The following is a 20377-nucleotide window of genomic DNA, read 5'->3' as shown; positions in this document are numbered from 1 at the left end:
TCACGGCTTATTATCTTATCAAACTTATCATTGATAAGACGACAATGTTCAAAAGTTGACAGCTTGGAAGTCGCGTATTACATTATTTTACTTAATATTTATGTAGAACGAAAGAAAGCTGGGCCATCTGTTTAAACTTTACTTTATTACATTCTGTTAGAAATAATACACAAAAGATTCCGGAGGCGGCAGAGGTCTCCTTACTGCGGATACACGCAAAACGTGCGGGTGTCGCCCGTTCGTAAGTGAAAGCCCCCCGCGAAAATTGGCAAACCGTCGCCCGCAACCCCCCCCGTATGTGTCTGCATTTCGTGTGTATACATGTGTCCTTGGTATGTGTTTTGTGATCGCGTGTGTGTGTGTGTGCATCTTTTTTTTTCTTTTTATCTCAAGTCACCCAGCGACCACGCGCGCACACGCCAACACGTTGCATCTAATTAAGAATATACAATCTTAATTATAATTATACTTATATTTATATATATATATATGTATAATATGTATATCGAAAGTCTGCGAGGGACCATAAATAATCGCGCGGGTCGGCGGTGTGAGAAGGGTCGCAGGATCGGTTGGCAAGTTGGTTACGAGTCCGACGACGAAGTTTTAAATGAAAAATGCCTGCATAAATGCGCCATTCGACCGGATATGTAGCGCATAAGGGGCGACCTGAGCGCTTCTTGTCCTTTTTTTTTACTCGGGTTCTAGTCACATCAGCGACAAATCTCTAAATCTCGTTATACATCCTCGCTTTTCCCTTTCTTCGAAACAGCGCAAAGCTAGAGAAGGCATCAGCAACACGTCTAAAAGACTAAAATAATATCCTACCTCTTGCTCGACAATTTCTAGTCTCTTCTAATATTTTCGGGGCTATTAAATACTAATATGTTTGAGAATCAAATCCTAATAGTGTTGCGCGTCCGTCAGACGTTTTCCAGATGTCTTCCAAGTGTTTAGTCTTATTCGGTCAGTATCCTTTATCCCGCTCTTCATGGAGCGCCGGAACGAGCCTTTGGAGGAGATCATGAGCGACAATTTTACGTGAGCCTCGTAATTTCTTCGTCCGGAACGCGTTAACGCGCCGTCGTTATGTTTTACCGCGAAACACCTGGTGATTTCTGACGAGAATCGATGAGGATCCGGCAAAAGTATCGCAAGCACGAACACACACACACGCACACGCACGCACGCACGTACGCACACGCACACATACACACATACAATTATCGCGTAAACGATACTTGCACATTTAAATTATGGGATTATTAAAATAAAATCAAGCAATTGTTAGTCATTTTAAAGCAACGTTTGCAATAGTCGTTCGAATCGTTCGAAACGTGTAAATAAAAACTTTTACGCTTGCGATATTCTTTCCGATCCTGCTTTCTAGATCTGCTGCAAATCGCTTTGGAAAGTCTTGTGTATTTGTTGCAGCAAATATACAACAATCGAGTTGCGCCGCGTGTAAAAATTAGCAATTTCTTCCAGATTTTTTTCAAATTTTATATTCTTCTCGTCCCCCAGCTGCAAGCAACTCGAACGGGAGATGAGAATGACTTCGAAAATAACCGGAAGATATTCGGTGCATCAATCTCTTTTATATTCTCGCAACGCAGAACTCCAAAATTGGTTAAAGGTCCATTGAAAAACGTCCAAAAAATGAGGATATCTTCTTTGGTGTCTTTACGATATTTGTATCAGACATTTGTGTTGTTTGCGTCAATTTCATGATTTCTCTTTTATATTTTTAGGTCTCAATAGCGTCACATGCCGTGTACCTTAACACGTTCACTGTCCTTTTCAGCTCCTTTCCTCGTTTACTATATTATTGATATTTTCTACTTGAATATGTATCAATCATGATTTCTATTTTGATTTTTTAATTTGGCTAGAACAAAATTAAAAAAGAAACAGTTGTATTATGTGCGATGGCTTATAAATATATAAGTAATATTATCGGTGATACTTTTATGAATCACAAGTGCCGCATAGATAGTGAACGTATTAATAAACCTGCATAAATTCCTGATATTTACTCATCTTATATTTCACATAAGCGTCACACCATTTTTTTTATTCGCCAATATCTACCAACCAGTCTGATAATCTTAATTGTTCTTTCGAGCAGGTTTTGAATTCGGTTTCCTGTCCTTCGATTATGTCAATTCTTATCTCATTAACGTGCTGTCGAAATTGTTCGCCAATTATTGTTGACGATACAACCGTGTCTCCTACGATATCCTAGTAATTGCTCTATGCATCACTATTCGTTTTATATTTTGCATCTAATCGGGTTTCGTGCAGCATTAAATTATTCACGGAATTACAATTCTCCGGAGTCTCGCTGGGGATAAAGCATAAACGCTAAACAGCAGCATGCAGCAACGCAAAAACCAGACGCCTCTCGTGGTGTATTTTGTACCGTGTGTAAATAAATATCCTTCTAGCTCTACATCGTTGCAATTAATAGTGCAATAGTGCGAGCTACAGCGCGATGGCATTTACATTTAACTGTACACACCCGTCCATTTTTTCTTAACTCTTTCGCCATGACGCAATCCGATCTCAGAGAGCTTCAGATATTAAAATAGTCGATTTAATAAGGTTTACTCGTGTTTCTACTCTATTCCTCTCTCTCTCTCTTTCTTTTTTCAAAGCACTACGCATATTTGGTTTCACGCAAAGCGTGGAAACTAGATACATGCAACGGACAAGCTATTTACACATACACGCACGAACGTAAGTTGTACAATACCACACATTAATAGAAATGAATAATCTCAAAATCAGAGGTTGTATATTTCAAAACACATTAGAAGACGAAAAAAATTTTTCAGACAAAAAGACATTCAAATACTCGAGAACATTATGCGATTAAATCGGCCCTAGAGTTCTTTGCGAGCACTACGTCATCTTGATTGTGCTTTTCGTCTCGATATAATAATTTTTCTTACAATTCCTTCCCATCCTGTATTTCCTTTGTCCTTAAAGTTTGCGGAGAAACGCGCGACCATGCGGCTTAAGATAAAATAGCACATAAACGCGTCGCAGCGAAAGAGATAAATTAATTAACATAATTCTGCAAAGAGACACATATATGTATGTTTACTCAGCATCGAACGACCGTTCTTCGATCCTACACTCATCCCTAAAGTATCTACGAGTCATATATAAAAAGCTGTTCACGCTTAAATGTAAAACGTATTGCGCGCATGGCCGATGAAAAAAAAAAAAAAAAAAAAACGTGAGGATATATGCTTCTGGTATTTGGCTTTGGTAAGAATTACACCTGAAACACAGACTGGTCCGAAGATCGTGCGTCAGGATCGATGGTTTGAATTTAAAGCCGGTATTATTCCGGCGAGTCTGAATATAAATCGTCAACCTGAACGCCTGATTCGAGGACCAATGCTGTCCGACAAACTTTATTCGTTCCTTAGACGATAACTAACTAAATAACTTAGTAAGTGATACGTTTCGAACGACAGCGCTGATGCACAAAGTATACAATGCATTCGGTTAAGAACGGGAACGGGAACGATCCTCCTCTTTTCCCCTTTTCGAATCTTATTTGAGAAAAATTTTCGGTGTACATTGTTTCTCGATGAAGAAGAGTTGTACAGGATGAATGCACTCGATGCACCAGCGCGCGCGATCGTGTCCTTTTCCGCAGGGCGGAATTGCTCGACGGCGTTTAAAAACAAAGCACGGCGTAGATACATTGACTGCTTGTCGAGGTAGTTATGAGTGACGAGTCCTTCACACGTCCGTTACACGTCAAAGGCAAATGAGAAAGTGCGGAGAACGCATCGCGGAAACGTTCGCGGCGCACTATCGAGTGACAAAAGTAACAGCGGCGACAATCGTATCAAAAACGGTGTTAAGCTTGTCGAGTGCGTGTAAAAGCGCCATTTGAGCGTCGACACAGCGCTCCGAGAACATTCCACAGATCGTATTGAATAAACGAAGCTATCAAATCTTTCGTTTATTCGTGATTTTACTGACTAGAGCGTCGTTCGCGCTGAAATACAATTCAATTACCTTTAGAACTAGAACTAAAGAGACATCGATGACAAATTTTTTTTTTCCTTTTTTTTTCGTTCGTTTACGTGAATTAGACTGCACAATGATCTCGAGGACAACGACGCTACTCTAGTTTCACGTGCGTACAAGTCACGCGCAACGTGTGCTCTGGTGCACGACACGATCCACGCATTTGCCTTTGATCTCTTTTTGATTTCCGTCTGATCAACTCTCTTCGTACTTTGAATCGAACGGCTACCTCCGCCGACGTACGCAACGTATTAATAGTGAGTTTGACAGTTCTTCAGTTTGCCCGCTGAGCGAGATCACACACACATATCGTAAAAATGGTGCACGATCCCTTTCTCTTACTCGTTTCTCTCCATTACGTACACATATTGTTAGCGACCGGCGTAATTTCTCGGCGAGTTTTCGAATTTCTGATGCGATACATACACAAAGACAGACACTTCACGCCAATTATCGCAAATGCAGAGACAATTCTCACGCGTTCGACCGCACCGAAATTTCGATCTTCACGAAATCGCATCGATTTCGAACCGTGTCCTACATACGCAATAACGTTTCGTCGCAATTTTCATCGTTCTTTACGTATCTCTTCTCTTTTCTTTTTTTTCTTTTTTTTTTTCTTTCAATGCGACGACACCGAGCGCTGTTTCATTAGATGGTTTCATTAGATTTCAAAAAATGATACTCCGGCCGACGATCTATCATTAATTAAAACAATGTGGCTCGGCAGTCGCAACTTACGTCTCTCTTATTTCTACCACGCATAAGATAAATGACACTAGTATCATGACACTTCCAGTTTTGTGAATCCTCTCTCGAATAAGTAATTTAAAAAAGAAAAGAAAAATAATCCAAGTATTGTACATACGCTTATTTAGTGTGTGATTACAATTAAATATTAAATAATTATAAACTACACTTCGTGTTAACAAAAGTGAACTTAGCATACAGTCTGTGTACAAAAACCAGGATTTACAGTAGCGTTTCTCTAGATTCTCAATGTATAATAGGAAATATAATAAATTTTTTTTTTATCACATATAAAAAGCGGTTGTCTGTATGTCTATATGTACATGTGTTTGAGTAAGATTAGGTACCATTATCATTTAACCAATAAAAGCTATTATATAATTTGGTACACTGTTTTAACTCGGTTATTCGATAAATACGAACAATAATAATCAATACGTCATTATTTCCTGGTGTCTTGACATAGTCGTTGGTTTTTCGCACGAATTCTTATGTATACACACGGCTCGCTTGTTTCATGTTACATGTGACTTCGTTTTCTCTTCCTTTTTTTTCTTCTTCTTTTAAGATTATTTTTTTGTTTAATATTATATCTATATATAACACACGTTATATTTAATAAGTCAGAGCTATGGCCAGTTCGAGGGTCGTTCGTCGCATAGTCCACGTTTTCTCTCTCTCTCTCTCTCTCTCTCTCTCTTTCTCGTTCTCTTCTTTAGAATGCTTCTGCATTATACAATATCCCGGACAATTGCCAATACGCGCGTCGCGATCACTTTCGCAATCCCCGCGAAAAGACCTCGTTTCCGTAAGAAGACGAATTTTCGCGCAAAGCTCTACGAGCCGTACACTGTACAACGGATTTTCATTCGTTTGCTCCGTATCCTCTTTGCGTCTAATTACCGTCACGATCTCTTTCAATTCCTTTTACTCCGTAAAAATTTGGACTGGGGATGAAGGCAATATCGTTCCCAAACGATTGCTCATATATCCGATACAACATGCACTCGCATGCATGTCGTATTCGAGGTGTACGTGTGTCGTGATAAACGTGGAGTGGCCGCCGCAATCTCGTTTCGGGCTCCGAAATACGCTCCGACGGTCGATCTCTCTCGTCAACAATCTCATCTCTCTCTCTCTCTCCCTCTCTCTCTCTCATCGAATCTTACACATATTCTGACAATCCTTCTAGTTTCTTTTCCCCTTCCTCTTCCACAGTCAACTCAACAAGCGAAGTATAAGCAATCAAATTTGAAGCAACAACTTGATTCTTAAATATCTACCTAAAAGTACAATGGAGTCGCACAATGTCGAAGGCACAACTCTTTCAAATCGGTCGAACTGAAAGAAAGCACAACAGGAGGCATCATTGGCGTATGTTGAAATTTGTAGCAGCACGGCAGGCCGCCGATAAGTGTCTTTCTTCCAGAATGCTCGAGATTATTAAGTACAAGAAAAATTCTTTTATTGTTGTTAAAAGCTTAAATAGCAAAAGCTATGTATACATATATAGCATAGCTATATATTTATATGTTAGAGCATAGCTTCGATAACTGTGCTTTCTCTGAGATGAGAACGTATTAGCTCACTTCTCTTTCTTTGTAATCGTCTCTCTCTCGATTATTAGAAAGTCCTATTTCAACTTCTTCTTCTTTTTTTTTATTAGTAACAAATTTACATAGGCATACGGAAAATTATGATTTATATTTTTGTCTTCTAATCGGCAGAGAACGGGATTCCGTAACACTACTCGCTATACATTTATACAATCTTATGATACTTCTAAAAATTCATCTTGAATTCACATGCATTAATCGAGGCAAATAAAACTCTTAGCTGTATTATTAGGTTTATTGATCTTTCCAAGAGAAAGAGCGCGTTTCTATTTTTTTTTTCTTTTTTCCTGTCAAATTGCCATTTCTAGAATTGGAAGCCAAACAGTCGTCGGGGAGGGGAAGGGGGGGAGCACGAACGGAATGAAGGATGAATGATATCGTGATTAAAGAGAAAAAGCTATCGTCAAGAATTGATTGCCTCAACCAGCATGCGTTAATTCAGTTTTCAATCGGAATAAGTCTTCCAATTCGTTTCCTTGCAATTCGAACATTCATAGCACGTCATATTATCAAAGTAACTACCCACAGTGAAACTAACAGATTAGCATGAGTTCATTAAAGATTGATCGCTAAAAAAAAAAAAAAACCAAGACTTCTCACTTGTTATATCTGTACATGTGCTGCTACCGCTCGGCACCAAGCTGCTGGCACAGTAACATCTAAGTATTCCGAAATCGTTTCACTGAGGCAACAACTTGGCAGAACGTCAGTGTTCAGCGTTCATTATGGATCCTGGCTGGTATTTTGTGACGACTCACAGTTCTGCGGGTTATGCATTTGAAGAGCTAAGTGGGGCGTGTGTACCGGAGAAGGTCCTGGTTGAGGCTGCTGCTCCTCTTGCATTTGTTGGATTACGGTAAAATCGGGGTAACTGCGAAAGGGAACACGCCGGTAATCATTAAAAAAAAAAAAAAGACAATTTGCTTGTCTCGTAAAAAATAATCGTACTATTTACAAGCGATATCTATTAATAAAAATAAAAATCTCAAATATTTCTCTGTGAATTCTAAATTAGAACGTAGAATGCCTTCGTGGCACATGAATAAATAATTTTTGTATTTTATGTTCTTATAAACATTCGCGCAAAATATACTACTTACTCTATAGATGCCCACCCTAATGTGCCTCTGTTATTGCGCCTTTTAGTCCGGAATGAAGATTGATATTTGGATGTATTGGACGACTGATACTTGGATGAATGCTGATATTTCTCTGCTTCTTCCGCGCAATCTTCACTCGTATCTTCGACTTCTGGCTCTTCGTCCGGACATAGTTCGCATGCCCGCTCCAATGTCTTTCTCGCGCTGTTGCTGCGCTCCAAGACATATCCGTTCGCAGAATCATTAGACTGTGCCGGCGGAGACCAATTGTTATATGCGTGTGTATAAGGCGCCGTGGATGCATAGGGTCTCTGAAATTATTTATACGAAATTTATATGCTGCTCTTTAGTATCAAAAGAATTAGTTTTTAATTTTTATTACACACTTTGTCAAGTTCGTCGTGGAGCCAATCTATTGCGTGACTCCATTTTCTTTTCAATTCTGGACTGTGATATAAAAGCTGATGCGCAGGTTTGCACTTGCTAAAGAGCTGCACCATACATTTGATACACTGATAAGCCCTCTTTTGATAATGATTCTTACTCCTTTGTATTGTTTCGAATAAACCTTCTCGTTCGTCTGGAACTCCTGAAAAATACAAAAGAACTTACATATTTACATTAATTGAGATATAATAAAACTTTTAGCTATATTATTAACTTTATCAATTTATTTAGGAAAAAATATATTTTTTTGTCATTTCTAGAAATAGAAGTCAATCAATTAAGAACACAAGCACAATGGAAAATGAATGATGTCATGTTAACCCTCGTACAGCAGAAAAAATAATTTAGAAGTAAGAATTAACATCAATCCTTAGAACTGCTAAAAAAAGAAACTTAACAGCTAAAATTGAAAGAACTGTCTTTGCGGCATTGACATGACGCGCGAGAGAATATTTCAAACTTACCCCTGAGTGCGTTGTGCACACGGTGCGTCTGCCACGAATCCTCCATTAATAAGATCGCAAGCAGCAAATCTGTATGATGCCTCAATTCATGTGTATAAGCGAATCCAATTTGCCATAACAATTCACTAAGCACAGTTCGTGATAAATGTGGATTCTCCCAACAGCAGTATTGCAGTAATTTAACTGTATCCTCAGTCACATTAGCGTCCTCGATCAGTTTTTTAATATAACTGTTTCCAGACACAACAGATGTAAAGCTGTACTATAACCTCCTTATTTTATACTCGTGACAATTAGAACGAAATCTTACCTAGTGCGAATAAACAGTATATCAGCTGCTTGCGACGGGATGGGCATGATATACTCCGACTGGCAGGCAGGATCTCCGTACGGATTCGGCAAGGGTTCCGCACGGGGCTGCGTGTGGCTCGAATGTGCCCTTGACGACACGTCGCAGCATCGTATCAACATGCTAACTACCTGGTGCAATTTAGTCAATTCGGGATATTGATATTTTATGGTAGGGCCTGGACCTTCGTCGATGGCGACCAACATGAACGTAACGGGTACATTTAGCTGTAACGAAAACAATAGTATCGTAAAACATGGTTTTTCAAAAGCAATACCAGAGAATAAGAATCAGAAGCGCGGTTGTGAGCGCGAGAACTATTGTATTAACCATCAACAATTCATGTGCAAAAAACGTTCGGAAGACGTTAATAATTAAATATGTACAGCATTGTGCTTACCTTAAGCAACTGCGCCTTTTCAGCAAGACCCAGTGAAGCGTATGCGTGAAAGAGGGAAAAGTAATGAGGAAGATGACGTCCGTGATCCGAAATTTCGCGGTGCAGCAGCGACAATACCGCGTGTAACAAGTGATCACTGAGCGTCGCTACTGGATCCAAAAGTATAGCTGGAAAAGATTTGCAAAATTATTAAGTAATGTGTCATCTTGAACATACATTGCTTCTGTAATATATATTTCGATACTCACTTGGTGCATTCAGGCTGGGCGGAGCGCAGGGACCATCTTGCAAGGAAACGTGTGCAAGGAATACCAAAATTTTAAGGAACGCAGTACGTACTTCTGTACTGGGACAGCTCAAAAGATACTCGCAAAATCTACAACAAATTATTAACGTTAACAGCCAAGACACACAATGTCAGACAAGAATTAGGAACGCGGTTGTCAGAGCGCAAGAGACATCAACTATTATTAATTAATTTACAAAACGTTAGGAAAAAATTAATAATTAAATCTAACACAAAAGATCAAATAGGCTACCGAGTCCACTTAATCTTCCGTTTTCATTTTATTTAATTATTCGGCTTTTATCGAATTTAATTTTGGATAATTAAAATTGAACGTTATTTTTAGTTTTCCACGTTTTCAGATACGTCTCGTGTATTTAGGGAAATCTGATACCTGTGTGGATGATTGAACAACACTTCATTTGCGAACCAAGAACGCACTACTTTGCTGCTACGCAAGTGATGGCACACTATGTCGTACCAGTCCGTCGCAGTGCCACGTAATGTTTTCTTGGTATGGAAACCTGTGTAGAAGAGAAATCTCGACACTAACTGAAGCGACAGCATCGCAAGTTCTTCCGCTTCGGGACTCTGAAATACAACAAATATCACGATTATTAAGCGCGAATTCGTTGAAGATGTGCATTTTACATGCAAATGCACAATGGCCTTACAAGTTTCTCATTCAGATTTTGTCTGTTGATGTTATGCGGATTGCAGGACACCAATTTCTTGATGAACTGGAAGTATTCAGCGCTAAATTGATTTCGGTTGTGCATAAATTTTATGTTTTGCTTTCGCACGCTGTATTCTATCGCTGGTGGCATTTTCATAACTCCTAATTTCGTATCTGTAACATATGATCGATGATGAGAGGACGCAAACATCGAGATATCAATTGGAGATGAAATTTTACCGATACTTACACAATGACAATTCATTTACACTTTTCATTAGGGAATTTTCTTCTACATCTAATCTCGTATAAAATAACATGTACGCATTCCACCACCGCTTCTGTTTGCGGTAACTCATCCGCTTGAGCATATGATCGAATACCTCGCCTAAATAATCACCGCCGAAGCACTGAGATTTCATTTCCTCTTCTTCTTCCATTTTACATTCTGTTACGTCGCCGTCGTCAAATTTGTACCACTTAGCAGTACCATCGTTTAACCTGATGATTGATTAAAAAGGAGCTTGTAATTTGTTCATCGCGTGTATTTCGCGTGTTTAAAATACCTGTGCAGGATGTAGGAGTAGTAATGTCCGCCGCTAGCCTGGCCGCTGTGAACCACTATACCAGTTAATTGATATTTGGTGCACGTTCCTTTCACAGCTTCTTCATAATCGCAATCTATGACTTCTCCCTCTAGTTTGGCCAAGCCGGAAACGGTGTAAGGTTCCATGTCCAAATCTCGTGGGAACTCGAAATAATCATTGAATTTTATAGCACACACACGTTCAAAATCGTACTCAAACCTTTTCAACTGAATCGCTAAAATGGGTGGCAGCTTTTTTACGCACAACCTCTTTACTGTTACGACCTAAATGTAAAATGCATAACATGTAGAATTTGATAAAGCCAAACATTGCCTAATTTGTGTAGAAAATGTATAAAAGATTTGTGCGCGTGAAAGACAAATTATTGAGTATGAAAATAAATTCTTTCCGATTTTTGGGATTCTAAAACTTCATTAAAAAATAATTAAGATCAATTCTTGAAATATTCTCCATTATTATTGATGGCTATTTTTTGATCAAATTATTATAGAAACTTGGTAATTTTAAGGCAATACAATCGTCGAAGGAATTCATTTCCACGCTTAATATTTTCATCACGTCTCATTAGAGAATTATTTTTATGCAATCTCAAAGAATCTTTTATACATTTGCGAGAGAAAGTGTATTATTGTAATCATACTTTTTTGTTGCACTTGTCACAATGGTAGGCGTCTGCGCCTTCCAGCAATTCACCCTTTACATATTGCTCAAGTGAGTCCAACAAATTACTGTGATTTCGTATGTCCACGCTTATCACGCTGAACGGCTCCTCTTTGGAATATCTGAAGACAATGTAATGCGGTATTACAGTCTACCGAAGAAAGCAGAATGTAAGAACTAAAAAGGTACCTATGAGGGCAACCTTTGCAGATTTTTTGGTCGCTATACGAGCCACCAAGAATCTTGCCCATTATCTGCTCGTGGCCCAAGGCTTTCAACGCCTCGTCCAGGCTCTCAACCAAGCTCATGAAGAATTCCACCGCGTCTTGTTGTTCCCTAAGATTTACAGGTTCTCCTTGAAGCCTGTAAAAATAAGATTTTCTCGTTAACCGTCTAAAAATGTAGAATGCACCAGAATTTATATCAATAAAACTGCATTCCTCGAAGAAATCTTAATTATCTTAATTTTGTTTCGCACATTCAAGTATAAAATAAAATTTTACGCAGATATAGAACTTACTCTCGAATAAATATTTATTCTTACTTGAAATGCTTCCACAATCCTCTGGGTATGTAATATTGTAACTTGCTGTAGGCGAGATGACCGAATATTGCTTGCACTTGCTTTAGAATACCGATATTGTACTCCTTCCTGGACTCATCGGCGCCGCACTTTTCCTCGTTCGTGTCGTTATCGTTGGTTTCGATCGTCTGCTCCCCCTCGATCCTCTCCTCACCCGAGAAATCCTCGTTCAAGTCAGTCGCCGCGCCTTCCGCCGCCAGAAGACCGACTCTAATGCTCTCCACCATGTACAACTGCTGTAATACTGAATTCATGTAGCAGGTCGCGCCTGCATTCTTCAAGCCTACGAAGCCTTTAAGCGGTCTGAGCCCCACAGGCGGTAGGTAGTCCCACTCTACTAATGGCTCGTCTTTCTCGGAGTAGAACATATCGGTGAGCATTGTGACTAGAAGTTTCATGTTGGGTACACAGCCTACGCAGAGACCTACGAGTAAATCGAAGGCGGCGCTAGTTGATTGAGGAGTGGTGCAGACTGGACACGCTTGCGAGGCGCTCAGTTCGCCGGTGCTGCGAAGCTGCAGCATGAGGCGGGACGCGGGGAACACGAAGTCCTCGACAAGCTCCTTGATCAAGTTGACACCGTGCTTCTCGTCGGAGCCGATTTCGTACTTCTGATTCGGCGGCAGGAAGGCGAGCAGCTCCTTCGTCAGACCGAGGTGGCCCTCGAGCAAGGCTTCGTCCACCTGACTCTCCCCGGTCTCCTTCACGTTGTCCCGGACCTTCTTCAGCCAGGCAATTTCCACGTTTAACAGCGTCTCCGCGGTCGTCAGGGGGCAATTCGATATATGGGCAAAGTTCAGCAGCCGGCACAGAAGCTGAAAGTATTCGTGGCTCTGCTTCGCGTTTTCCATCACGGTGGTGTTCAGCACGGTGAAGAGGAGGGTGATGGTGACCGACAGCGTTTGGTGTCCGCCACTGCACCATGTTGACATGAGAAAAAATTGCTCGCCAGCGGCGATTCTGATGGCCCTCGATGTGCTGAGTAGGACGAGGTCTATCAAGAAAGTGTGCCATATCTTGTCCCTCGACAATGTTTCCAACGCTGACGGGTTCAGCACGAGGGCGATCGTTAGCACTTCGAGTGCCTCTTTGCACACGAGAACGTCGTTATTATCGGGGTTTCTCTGCTCCTTCTGGTTCGCCTCGTGTATCGAGTGAAGGGCCTCGTTCGACGCGTTAATGTTGCTCAAGTTACCGGTGGATGCGGCCCATGCTAGTCTAATTATGGCACGTATAGTAGCCACATCCGGTAATTCCCACGATAGGGCCTGGACGAAAAGCTGCCGACATCGGTCGGCCTCTGGCCCGCCGGAGATCATTCGGTGCGCGAGATGCTGCGCCAGTTTAGCCGCCACGTTTCTCAGCATGTACTCGGTGCTCTGATTCGGCACACTTTGGAGAGCTTGCTTCAGCACCGCGATACGACCACGGTTGTTGACGTGGTTGTCGTGATTCTCCGGAGTGCCAGTCTGCTGTACCTCGTCCAGCACGCATGCCATCACGTTACCCATCACTGTCAGCAGTAACTTGCACAGTCTCAGCACTGTGAGATACGCAGACCGCTTCGTAGTTTCGTCCGCATTTGGTAGAAACTTGTTTTTGGTTAACATGTCGAGAATAACGCCCGCTTCGCCACTTTTTATGAAATTATATTGAAATTCAAATGCTCTCTCGGACATAGGATCGAGAGCAGGCATTAACAAAGTGTATAACACCTGAAAGAAAAAAAAAAAAAAAAGAGAACGATTATCAATAGTGCACTGGGATAAAACTTGTCGAGCGCTATGTAATGTATATTCACCTCTAAATTGTATAAAACTTGGCTAGGACTTGCAGTAAAAAATAGAGAATCTACTGTCGTATTTTGCTCGTTACAGTGATATTGAGAGGGGTTCTGTAAAGTTTCATCGTCTTTGTAGTGGCCAAATAACCACTGTAGTCTTGTTACAGTGAGAATATCTGGCGGCACCAATTGCAGAAGATTTCGTGCACCGTCACGCAATTGTGAGTGTTGAAGGGTGCAGCCGAGATCTGCCAATTGAAAGAAAAATGTCGCATACTGCGATCTCTGCGACATCACCTAGAATAAAGCCGTGCGGTTAAAATAATAACCAAACTTCAAATTTATATTATTCAAATTTACACGTTAGCACTTACCACGCCGGGCAAACTGTTTTCTGCTTCTACATTCGGCCCATCATACGGATGATGTGGAGAACTAGTAGAGCTATCAGAACTGCTGTCCGGTGAGCTTGGCATATTGCTATTTACTTGACTGAGCTTTGCAGATAACAACTGCAGATAACAAAACAGAATACACTTATAGAGATTACGCCTATTTCTTTACATTAAGTATTTTTTATTTACAAACTTTTTCTCTATCAACATTCTCACCATTTTGTCTCTCAGTGGAATCTGAGAAAGAAGCTTTCTATCGTCAGCCTGTTCTAACGATTCTCCATTAATAAATAAATCCAGTTTTACATTTGTCCCGCTCGCTTTAATCCTGCGTAATATTTGACGTCTCAGTGAAGCTAATGTGTCGTTGCTATGAGTGAAGATATCTATGTCGTCAACATTTCGACCAGGACTCGCGAAACGAATGACGAGTGATAGGTGTTTGCCACGAGCCGCTCTGTAATCAGAATCAACATTGCAGTTTCATTATACAAAAAAAAAAAAAAAAAAAAAGACATTCTCATCGTTAATATGACTGCAATCTTACCTATGTAGCGGTAATATTTTCCGTTCTCCTGGAAAAGCTGTATCGCACTCGTTTATATATTCCTGTAAAACTTTCATAACGCGGCACATTTTTATAGCTTCCATTTTAATCTTATTTGTCATTTGTTCTTCGCGCTCCTCCTTCCCGTCCAAGTACACTCTGCTCAAGACGGTCACGGTGTCATAATGAGCTTTCAGTCTGTCCATACATTCCGCTATATACGTTTCGTGAAATGCCAAAACGGATGATTGCAGTCGCGGTCCTAAATTGGTGTTCACCTCCTTCAAGAGCTCTATGCCTCTGTTTGCAATTTCCTCCGGGCTGTTTGTCACCACCTGCAGATCGCGATAAGATTATCAAATATACACGTGTAAGGTGATAGAAAATATAGAAAAAAAATATGCAAAATTATGTAATCCACGTACTCTCCACAAATAATCAGTGCCAATTAAATCCACGTCATCCATGAGAAAGGTTCTGCGTTTCAGCTTCAATTTTCCTTCCTTAGAATTAACAGCTTTAAAAAATCTTTCGTAACACTTAATACCGCTTTCCGTAAGCAATGTCGGATCTAGTTGTAATATATTGTTTTGAAAGAAATCTTTGTTTATTGCTGGATCCAGATCTGGTTCGTCTCCCATGAGTTTGGAGAACCACTTGAAGCACGCCTCGCGATCCGAAACAAACACACCTTGCTCAGCTAAACATTGCCAAATTTGCTGTGCTTGTTCGGCGCACAACCATAATTGTCCATCCTAATAAAAATAAAAAAAAAAAATTATATACTGTCATATTATATGCGCATTCTTGGTAGAAATTCATGCGTATTCTGTAAAAGATTTCGCACGTACCTTCAGTAAGAAACGCAGGAAGTTCAATCTTTCTTGAACCTGTATAATATGATTGTATCGACCGTCAGGCATAAAAGTATTTGCATCAATTTCAGGGTTTTCTTTCACCAATTGCCGCACTTTATCCATATAATTTGTTAAACTATTTGTTACAAGTATTACTACTGAGTGTTCGCTTTGTAGACGTTCTATTACTTCTTGCCTGCATAACAATAAAAAGTGAATCGATTGTAGCGATACAATTTTATGTGTGTGTCCACTTTTGCACAATACAGCAGTATCATACCTGTAATGCAAATGATGGCTACGCTGACTATGACTTAAGTTGGGATTTGGTTCATAAAGGCAACATATTTCACGAATTTGCTTCAACGCAGGAAGAGCCCACTTATCACCATTCTTCAACTCTTCAACGCACTTATCCAGCCAGATTGTCTTTTGCGCATCTCTTTCTTGTGAGCACGAGTAATCAAGAATTTTCACATGAGCATTTAACGCCTGATCCATAATTTCCGTAGGGACTTCATCCGAATGAGCCAAAGTCCAGAAAAGTGTCAATACCTGCAGAAATAGAAGAATTAATTTATTAATTTACATTTTTCGAAATATGAGACGCGGGTTATGTAAACGTTTAATATCTCACCTTATGTGCCATAACGCCGTCTTTATCATCTTCTGCGAGTCTCCTAATCAATTCTAATAACTTCTCCCGTTGTTTCTTATTGGCAGTCCTCCAACTTGTCTGGAATAATTGCATACGATCGATATATATATAAACGCTTTATTCAATATAAGTTTAATGACGTCATTATACAATATCGGGATACATACCTGAAAACATTCGAATAGATGATCAAGTTGTTCCGGACTAAAATCCCAAGCTAATTTGGCTAACAGGTCGTGAACGTTCTTCACAATTGCTTCGTGTTTACCAGCCTGCGCCGCCCAGACAGCATCTAAGTCCTCTAATGTAAGTGCACGTTCTTTTATAATAAAGCGTAAAATCTTCTCCAGCTTCTCTACATATTGCGGTTGATGCAAGGAATCTCTCAGTACAATTTCCAGCACCCCATTGTCCTTAATCCATTTCTGTGTCAACAAAGTATTAAGCGCTTCTTAAAAGTCTTCATAATATTTATAATTGTCAAACGTGTGTCGATACCGAGTCCATCGTCCAATATTTATATACGATAGACTTTTGTATCATGTATAATCACTTTAAGAATTATTATACTAAATAAAATTAAATTGTATTATCGATTTGTGGGCGAGACTTACCGCCATACGCTCCGCTGTAAGCCACTCCTCTTCCTCTACTATTGTATTACGGTGTTGGTGATAACTAACACTAGATATTACTTTATTAACTTCATTTAAAGCATTCATCTTCCCATTGAACGAAGAAATTTGTAAGAGTCTCAATATCATTTTCAGTCTCAGTATTTCCAAGTTCTTTATCATCTCTTCCTGATGAGGTACGCGCGACACCAAGCATTTAGCAGCTTTGATTATGGCTGATATTGCATCGTTTTTTGATTCGTTTTTTGCCTCTTTCTTCAACTCATCGTCCGTTAAGTTATTCAAAATAAGAGGTACCATTTCCTGCACGCAGCAATGTTTTCTGCATTAATCTGATAAATGAAAAAATTAATAAATTGCCAAGATACTTACAACAATAGGCATCAGATATTTAACTATTGTGTGAACAGTTAATAATTCATAGCACAAGCCGAAAGGTCTGATTAAAGCATAAATAACTGGCACTGTTAAATTACGTCCACTCTGAAATCTAGAGAGCAAAATCTCGAATCCATTAAGACTCCCAAATCTGCAATAAAAGTTTATGTTAACTTGTATTAAAATAAAACATACTTGCATATGTATAAAAGTGATAAAAAAAAAAATAATACCTGTTTATAAGATCTACTAGCCAACCACGAGGACTTCGTGAATCAGGCGGTGGGCGAGCGTAAAGTTCCTCATCAGGAATATCACTACCAAGAGGAACAGTTTCCGAGACTCTTACTGCGTTAAATGTGTGAAATCTGAAAGCAAAGTTAATTTTAATATTGTACGATAATTTTAATATTGATTTCTGTGTCACAAAGTAGTAAGTACTTCTTAAAAGTCAAACGCTTGTGTGATACAGTTAACGACAGTTAAATTACAATCAATGACAACTGAAATATCTACTCACTTATTACTAGGATTAAAAACCATGGCCAGCAAATCAAGAAGAGGAAACCAATCCTCGTCTAATTTCAGGACACATAATTCCACCAAACGTGCACAGTTAGCATTAATACAATTGTGAATATTTAATTTCCAACTGTTTACTGCATCGTCTGTTAATATCTTGGTAAATGAGATTGTGAGACCTTCTCGAAAAAAGCGTTGACACGCTTCGCTTTGTACATCAATTCCTGCAATGAAGTGAACACGAATTGACACATCTTATAAATAATAAATATCAATGCTTTTATATAGTTTCATACACAAAAAAGTACATATTGAATCAGTCACGAAAAAACATTTATAATGCAAATAGATAAAAAATTTATAAACAATATATTACCTTTTTTACAAAGCTCGATACTGGCTTGTAACAGGCACTCTAATTCTTGTTCGGGTAGAACTGGTACAACCCATCGTGGACTAGATATCTTTTCATGAAGCATATTAAGTTTGGAAATAGGAAAATCAGGTTCTCCATGAAGCTGATTGCTATCTTCTACCGTAGTGATAGCATCACTGTTGCATTCAGTTTGTACCACATTCTCAGTGAGTTGAAGTCCCGACATTGTGTCAGCCAGTTGTTGCGGACCTGGTGGACTGTGCATCTGTGGTGCGAGACAGATTTTTCATCCACTTCAGTCGATGCGATCAAAGCACGTTTCAAATATATGCTAAATAGATTTCAAGTCTGCGTACCTGTGTACTTTGCTGGCTGTCGGGAGGGTCTATGCCAACTCCCTGGCCCCTAGTGGCAATCGTCATTTTACACGTTCTTTGCTATGTCGTAATTGTCTCAATGTCTCTTGGTCCAATGATTACACCACCAATAACAAGCATCCGGCTTATATACTGACATTAAATATAATTATATCCTAAAGGCCTTGTTTTAATAAACTATACCTACATTATCTGGAACAAAGAAAGGGCATTTTAGCAATAGCGGGGTTCACCGGTAACAAAGAACACAACAAGCTACACAAATGCACCATCAACATTCTTTGTAGTACAACTAAATTGTATTGTGGCGATAACAGTCATCAAATTCAATTTACAATCCGAGCACATAAGAATTTAAATTTGCCACCACTGCATGATGGCACAGTTACATAAGCATTTATTTTCTAAAGAAGTTATGACAAGTGACAGCTTGAGAAATGATATATCTCCACAATGTATTTGAGGACTAATATAATAATCGTTTTCGGGAAAATCCCAGATACAATCGGACGACAGAGATTAACGTATTCAACGACACGCTTTAGCCGACGAAATTTCTCGCCCGATGTGGTCGAGCAGATGCACCCACGATACGTACGAGAAATCGCATGACAGCGCGATCATGCCAGAGCGCAGACTTGGTGCATAGGCTTGAAGCGATCGCGTATTAGGAACGTCGAGGCGTTTTAACGGTGCGGCGTCGGGCGCGGTGGCACGCGGACGGGCCACGATTGAAAGAGACACGAACAAGGGCGGCGGTGTCGCAGGACGAGTGGCTATTCTCAGGATCGCGCGACCGCGTGAGCGATACGATTTCGAGTCGCGGATCACCGTTGCTCGCTCGTACGTGCCGTACTTGGCACGCAGCGAGCTGTCAATCGTCGGCGGATCGACGACGAAGGGAGCGGTCGTTGCGCGCCGGTCGACGCTTATCCGAGATAAGTGCGTCGTGGACGCGCGGCTCCACCGGGAAGTCGCAAACGACGCGATCGCGTTGCCCGCGTCGAGCGGACACGCCGCCGAGAACGAGAAGTCGGTGCACCGCCGAGCGAGCGCTGGGCACACAACGGCGACTCGATTACGAACCCCAGACCGTGGCGACGTGTCGTCGTCGGGACACGCCGAGTACCGCGGGTCTGGCGATCGACGACGGCCGACGGCGATCACGCGGCACGCTACCTACGCGATTCCAACAATCCTCGCGGTCCAGGCAGCGCCTATTTTCGCCCCCGTTCGCTCAGACCGGGCTACCTCTCCGGACAAAATGGCGACTATCCTAACGATTAGCACTGCCGTGTTTTAACAAAAGCGCCGATATTTCGGCCCGATAACTGGCCGCGGTCACGCGAGCCGCGGCAAGCCGCGCCGACGGAGATTTCCCACCGGGGACGATCGACTGCGTCGCATCTCCGTCACCGGGGAACGCACCTTTACATAGTAAACGTTGTAGAAATTCGTGTGTTGCACTTTTTTGACGTGACGTTACGGAACTTAACTGGGAAATCTGTAAACACGACTGTCGGCGGCGCTGCGGTGGTGCCCGAGACGACGTGCGCGCACGACGGGGTGGCGAACGACGAATCGCGATTGGCCTCCTCGTTATCGGCGCCGTCGTCGACAATGTCGAGCTATCGTGCGCGGGAATATTCAATGGACGCGATGCGAACGTAAATGGTTTAAAAAGAAAATTACAATCAACATTCTTATTCTCATTTCTATCATATTTCGCCGCTACGTATGTGTGTTGTGCATGTGTGGAGAAAGAGAGTTGTAAAAAGTAAAAGTAAAAAGATGGATATGCGAAATTCTAATCGCATGATCAAATGATTGATTACGATCGCATTTTACGGAGTCTTG

At 40.8% G+C, this 20377-nt stretch overlaps 1 protein-coding gene across 5 annotated transcripts; it reads right to left on the bottom strand.

Annotated features, from left to right (window-relative positions):
- Positions 1 to 126: 126 nt before the first annotated feature.
- On the bottom strand, positions 127 to 20089 carry faf (ubiquitin carboxyl-terminal hydrolase-like faf). Of its 5 annotated transcripts, XR_001100542.2 has the most exons (31): positions 19949 to 20089; positions 18500 to 18712; positions 18144 to 18408; positions 17766 to 17991; positions 17479 to 17613; positions 17240 to 17396; positions 16847 to 17170; positions 16400 to 16657; positions 16212 to 16310; positions 15855 to 16129; positions 15569 to 15770; positions 15143 to 15472; positions 14718 to 15052; positions 14387 to 14627; positions 14150 to 14287; positions 13794 to 14072; positions 11954 to 13707; positions 11599 to 11772; positions 11390 to 11531; positions 10708 to 11012; positions 10392 to 10642; positions 10140 to 10315; positions 9860 to 10056; positions 9428 to 9555; positions 9180 to 9346; positions 8741 to 9006; positions 8431 to 8660; positions 7906 to 8108; positions 7520 to 7830; positions 7020 to 7290; positions 127 to 1888 (listed from the first exon to the last, which is right to left on the bottom strand). XR_001100542.2 is itself a non-coding variant. In XM_012364835.2 (30 exons), exons 2-30 carry the CDS (start codon positions 18563 to 18565, stop codon positions 7143 to 7145), a joined length of 7782 nt encoding a protein of 2593 aa, XP_012220258.1. In that variant the 5' UTR covers positions 18566 to 18712; positions 19949 to 20089; the 3' UTR covers positions 127 to 7142. The 5 variants fall into 5 exon arrangements, 4 of the variants coding, with proteins under 4 accessions (XP_012220258.1, XP_012220262.1, XP_012220259.1 ...); XM_012364835.2 differs by having other exon boundaries at positions 127 to 7290; XM_012364839.2 differs by having other exon boundaries at positions 127 to 7290; positions 7535 to 7830.
- Positions 20090 to 20377: the final 288 nt, after the last annotated feature.

This window comes from Linepithema humile, chromosome 5, assembly GCF_040581485.1.
Source record: "Linepithema humile isolate Giens D197 chromosome 5, Lhum_UNIL_v1.0, whole genome shotgun sequence".
In the NCBI taxonomy this organism is placed as follows: domain Eukaryota; kingdom Metazoa; phylum Arthropoda; class Insecta; order Hymenoptera; family Formicidae; genus Linepithema; species Linepithema humile.
The sequence above is the reverse complement of the archived record's forward strand: the minus strand, read 5'-3'. Positions and strand labels throughout refer to the sequence as shown.

What these genes read in the sequence shown, in the direction of transcription:
- faf (XM_012364835.2), bottom strand. Translation starts at nt 18,565, where the DNA reads ATGACGATTGCCACTAGGGGCCAGGGAGTTGGCATAGACCCTCCCGAC. An exon ending in AATATCTGATGCCTATTGTT is followed by an intron (nt 17,171 to 17,239) that starts GTAAGTATCTTG and finishes TGCTGCGTGCAG; the next exon opens with GAAATGGTACCTCTTATTTT. An exon ending in TGTAAATGAATTGTCATTGT is followed by an intron (nt 10,316 to 10,391) that starts GTAAGTATCGGT and finishes CATATGTTACAG; the next exon opens with ATACGAAATTAGGAGTTATG.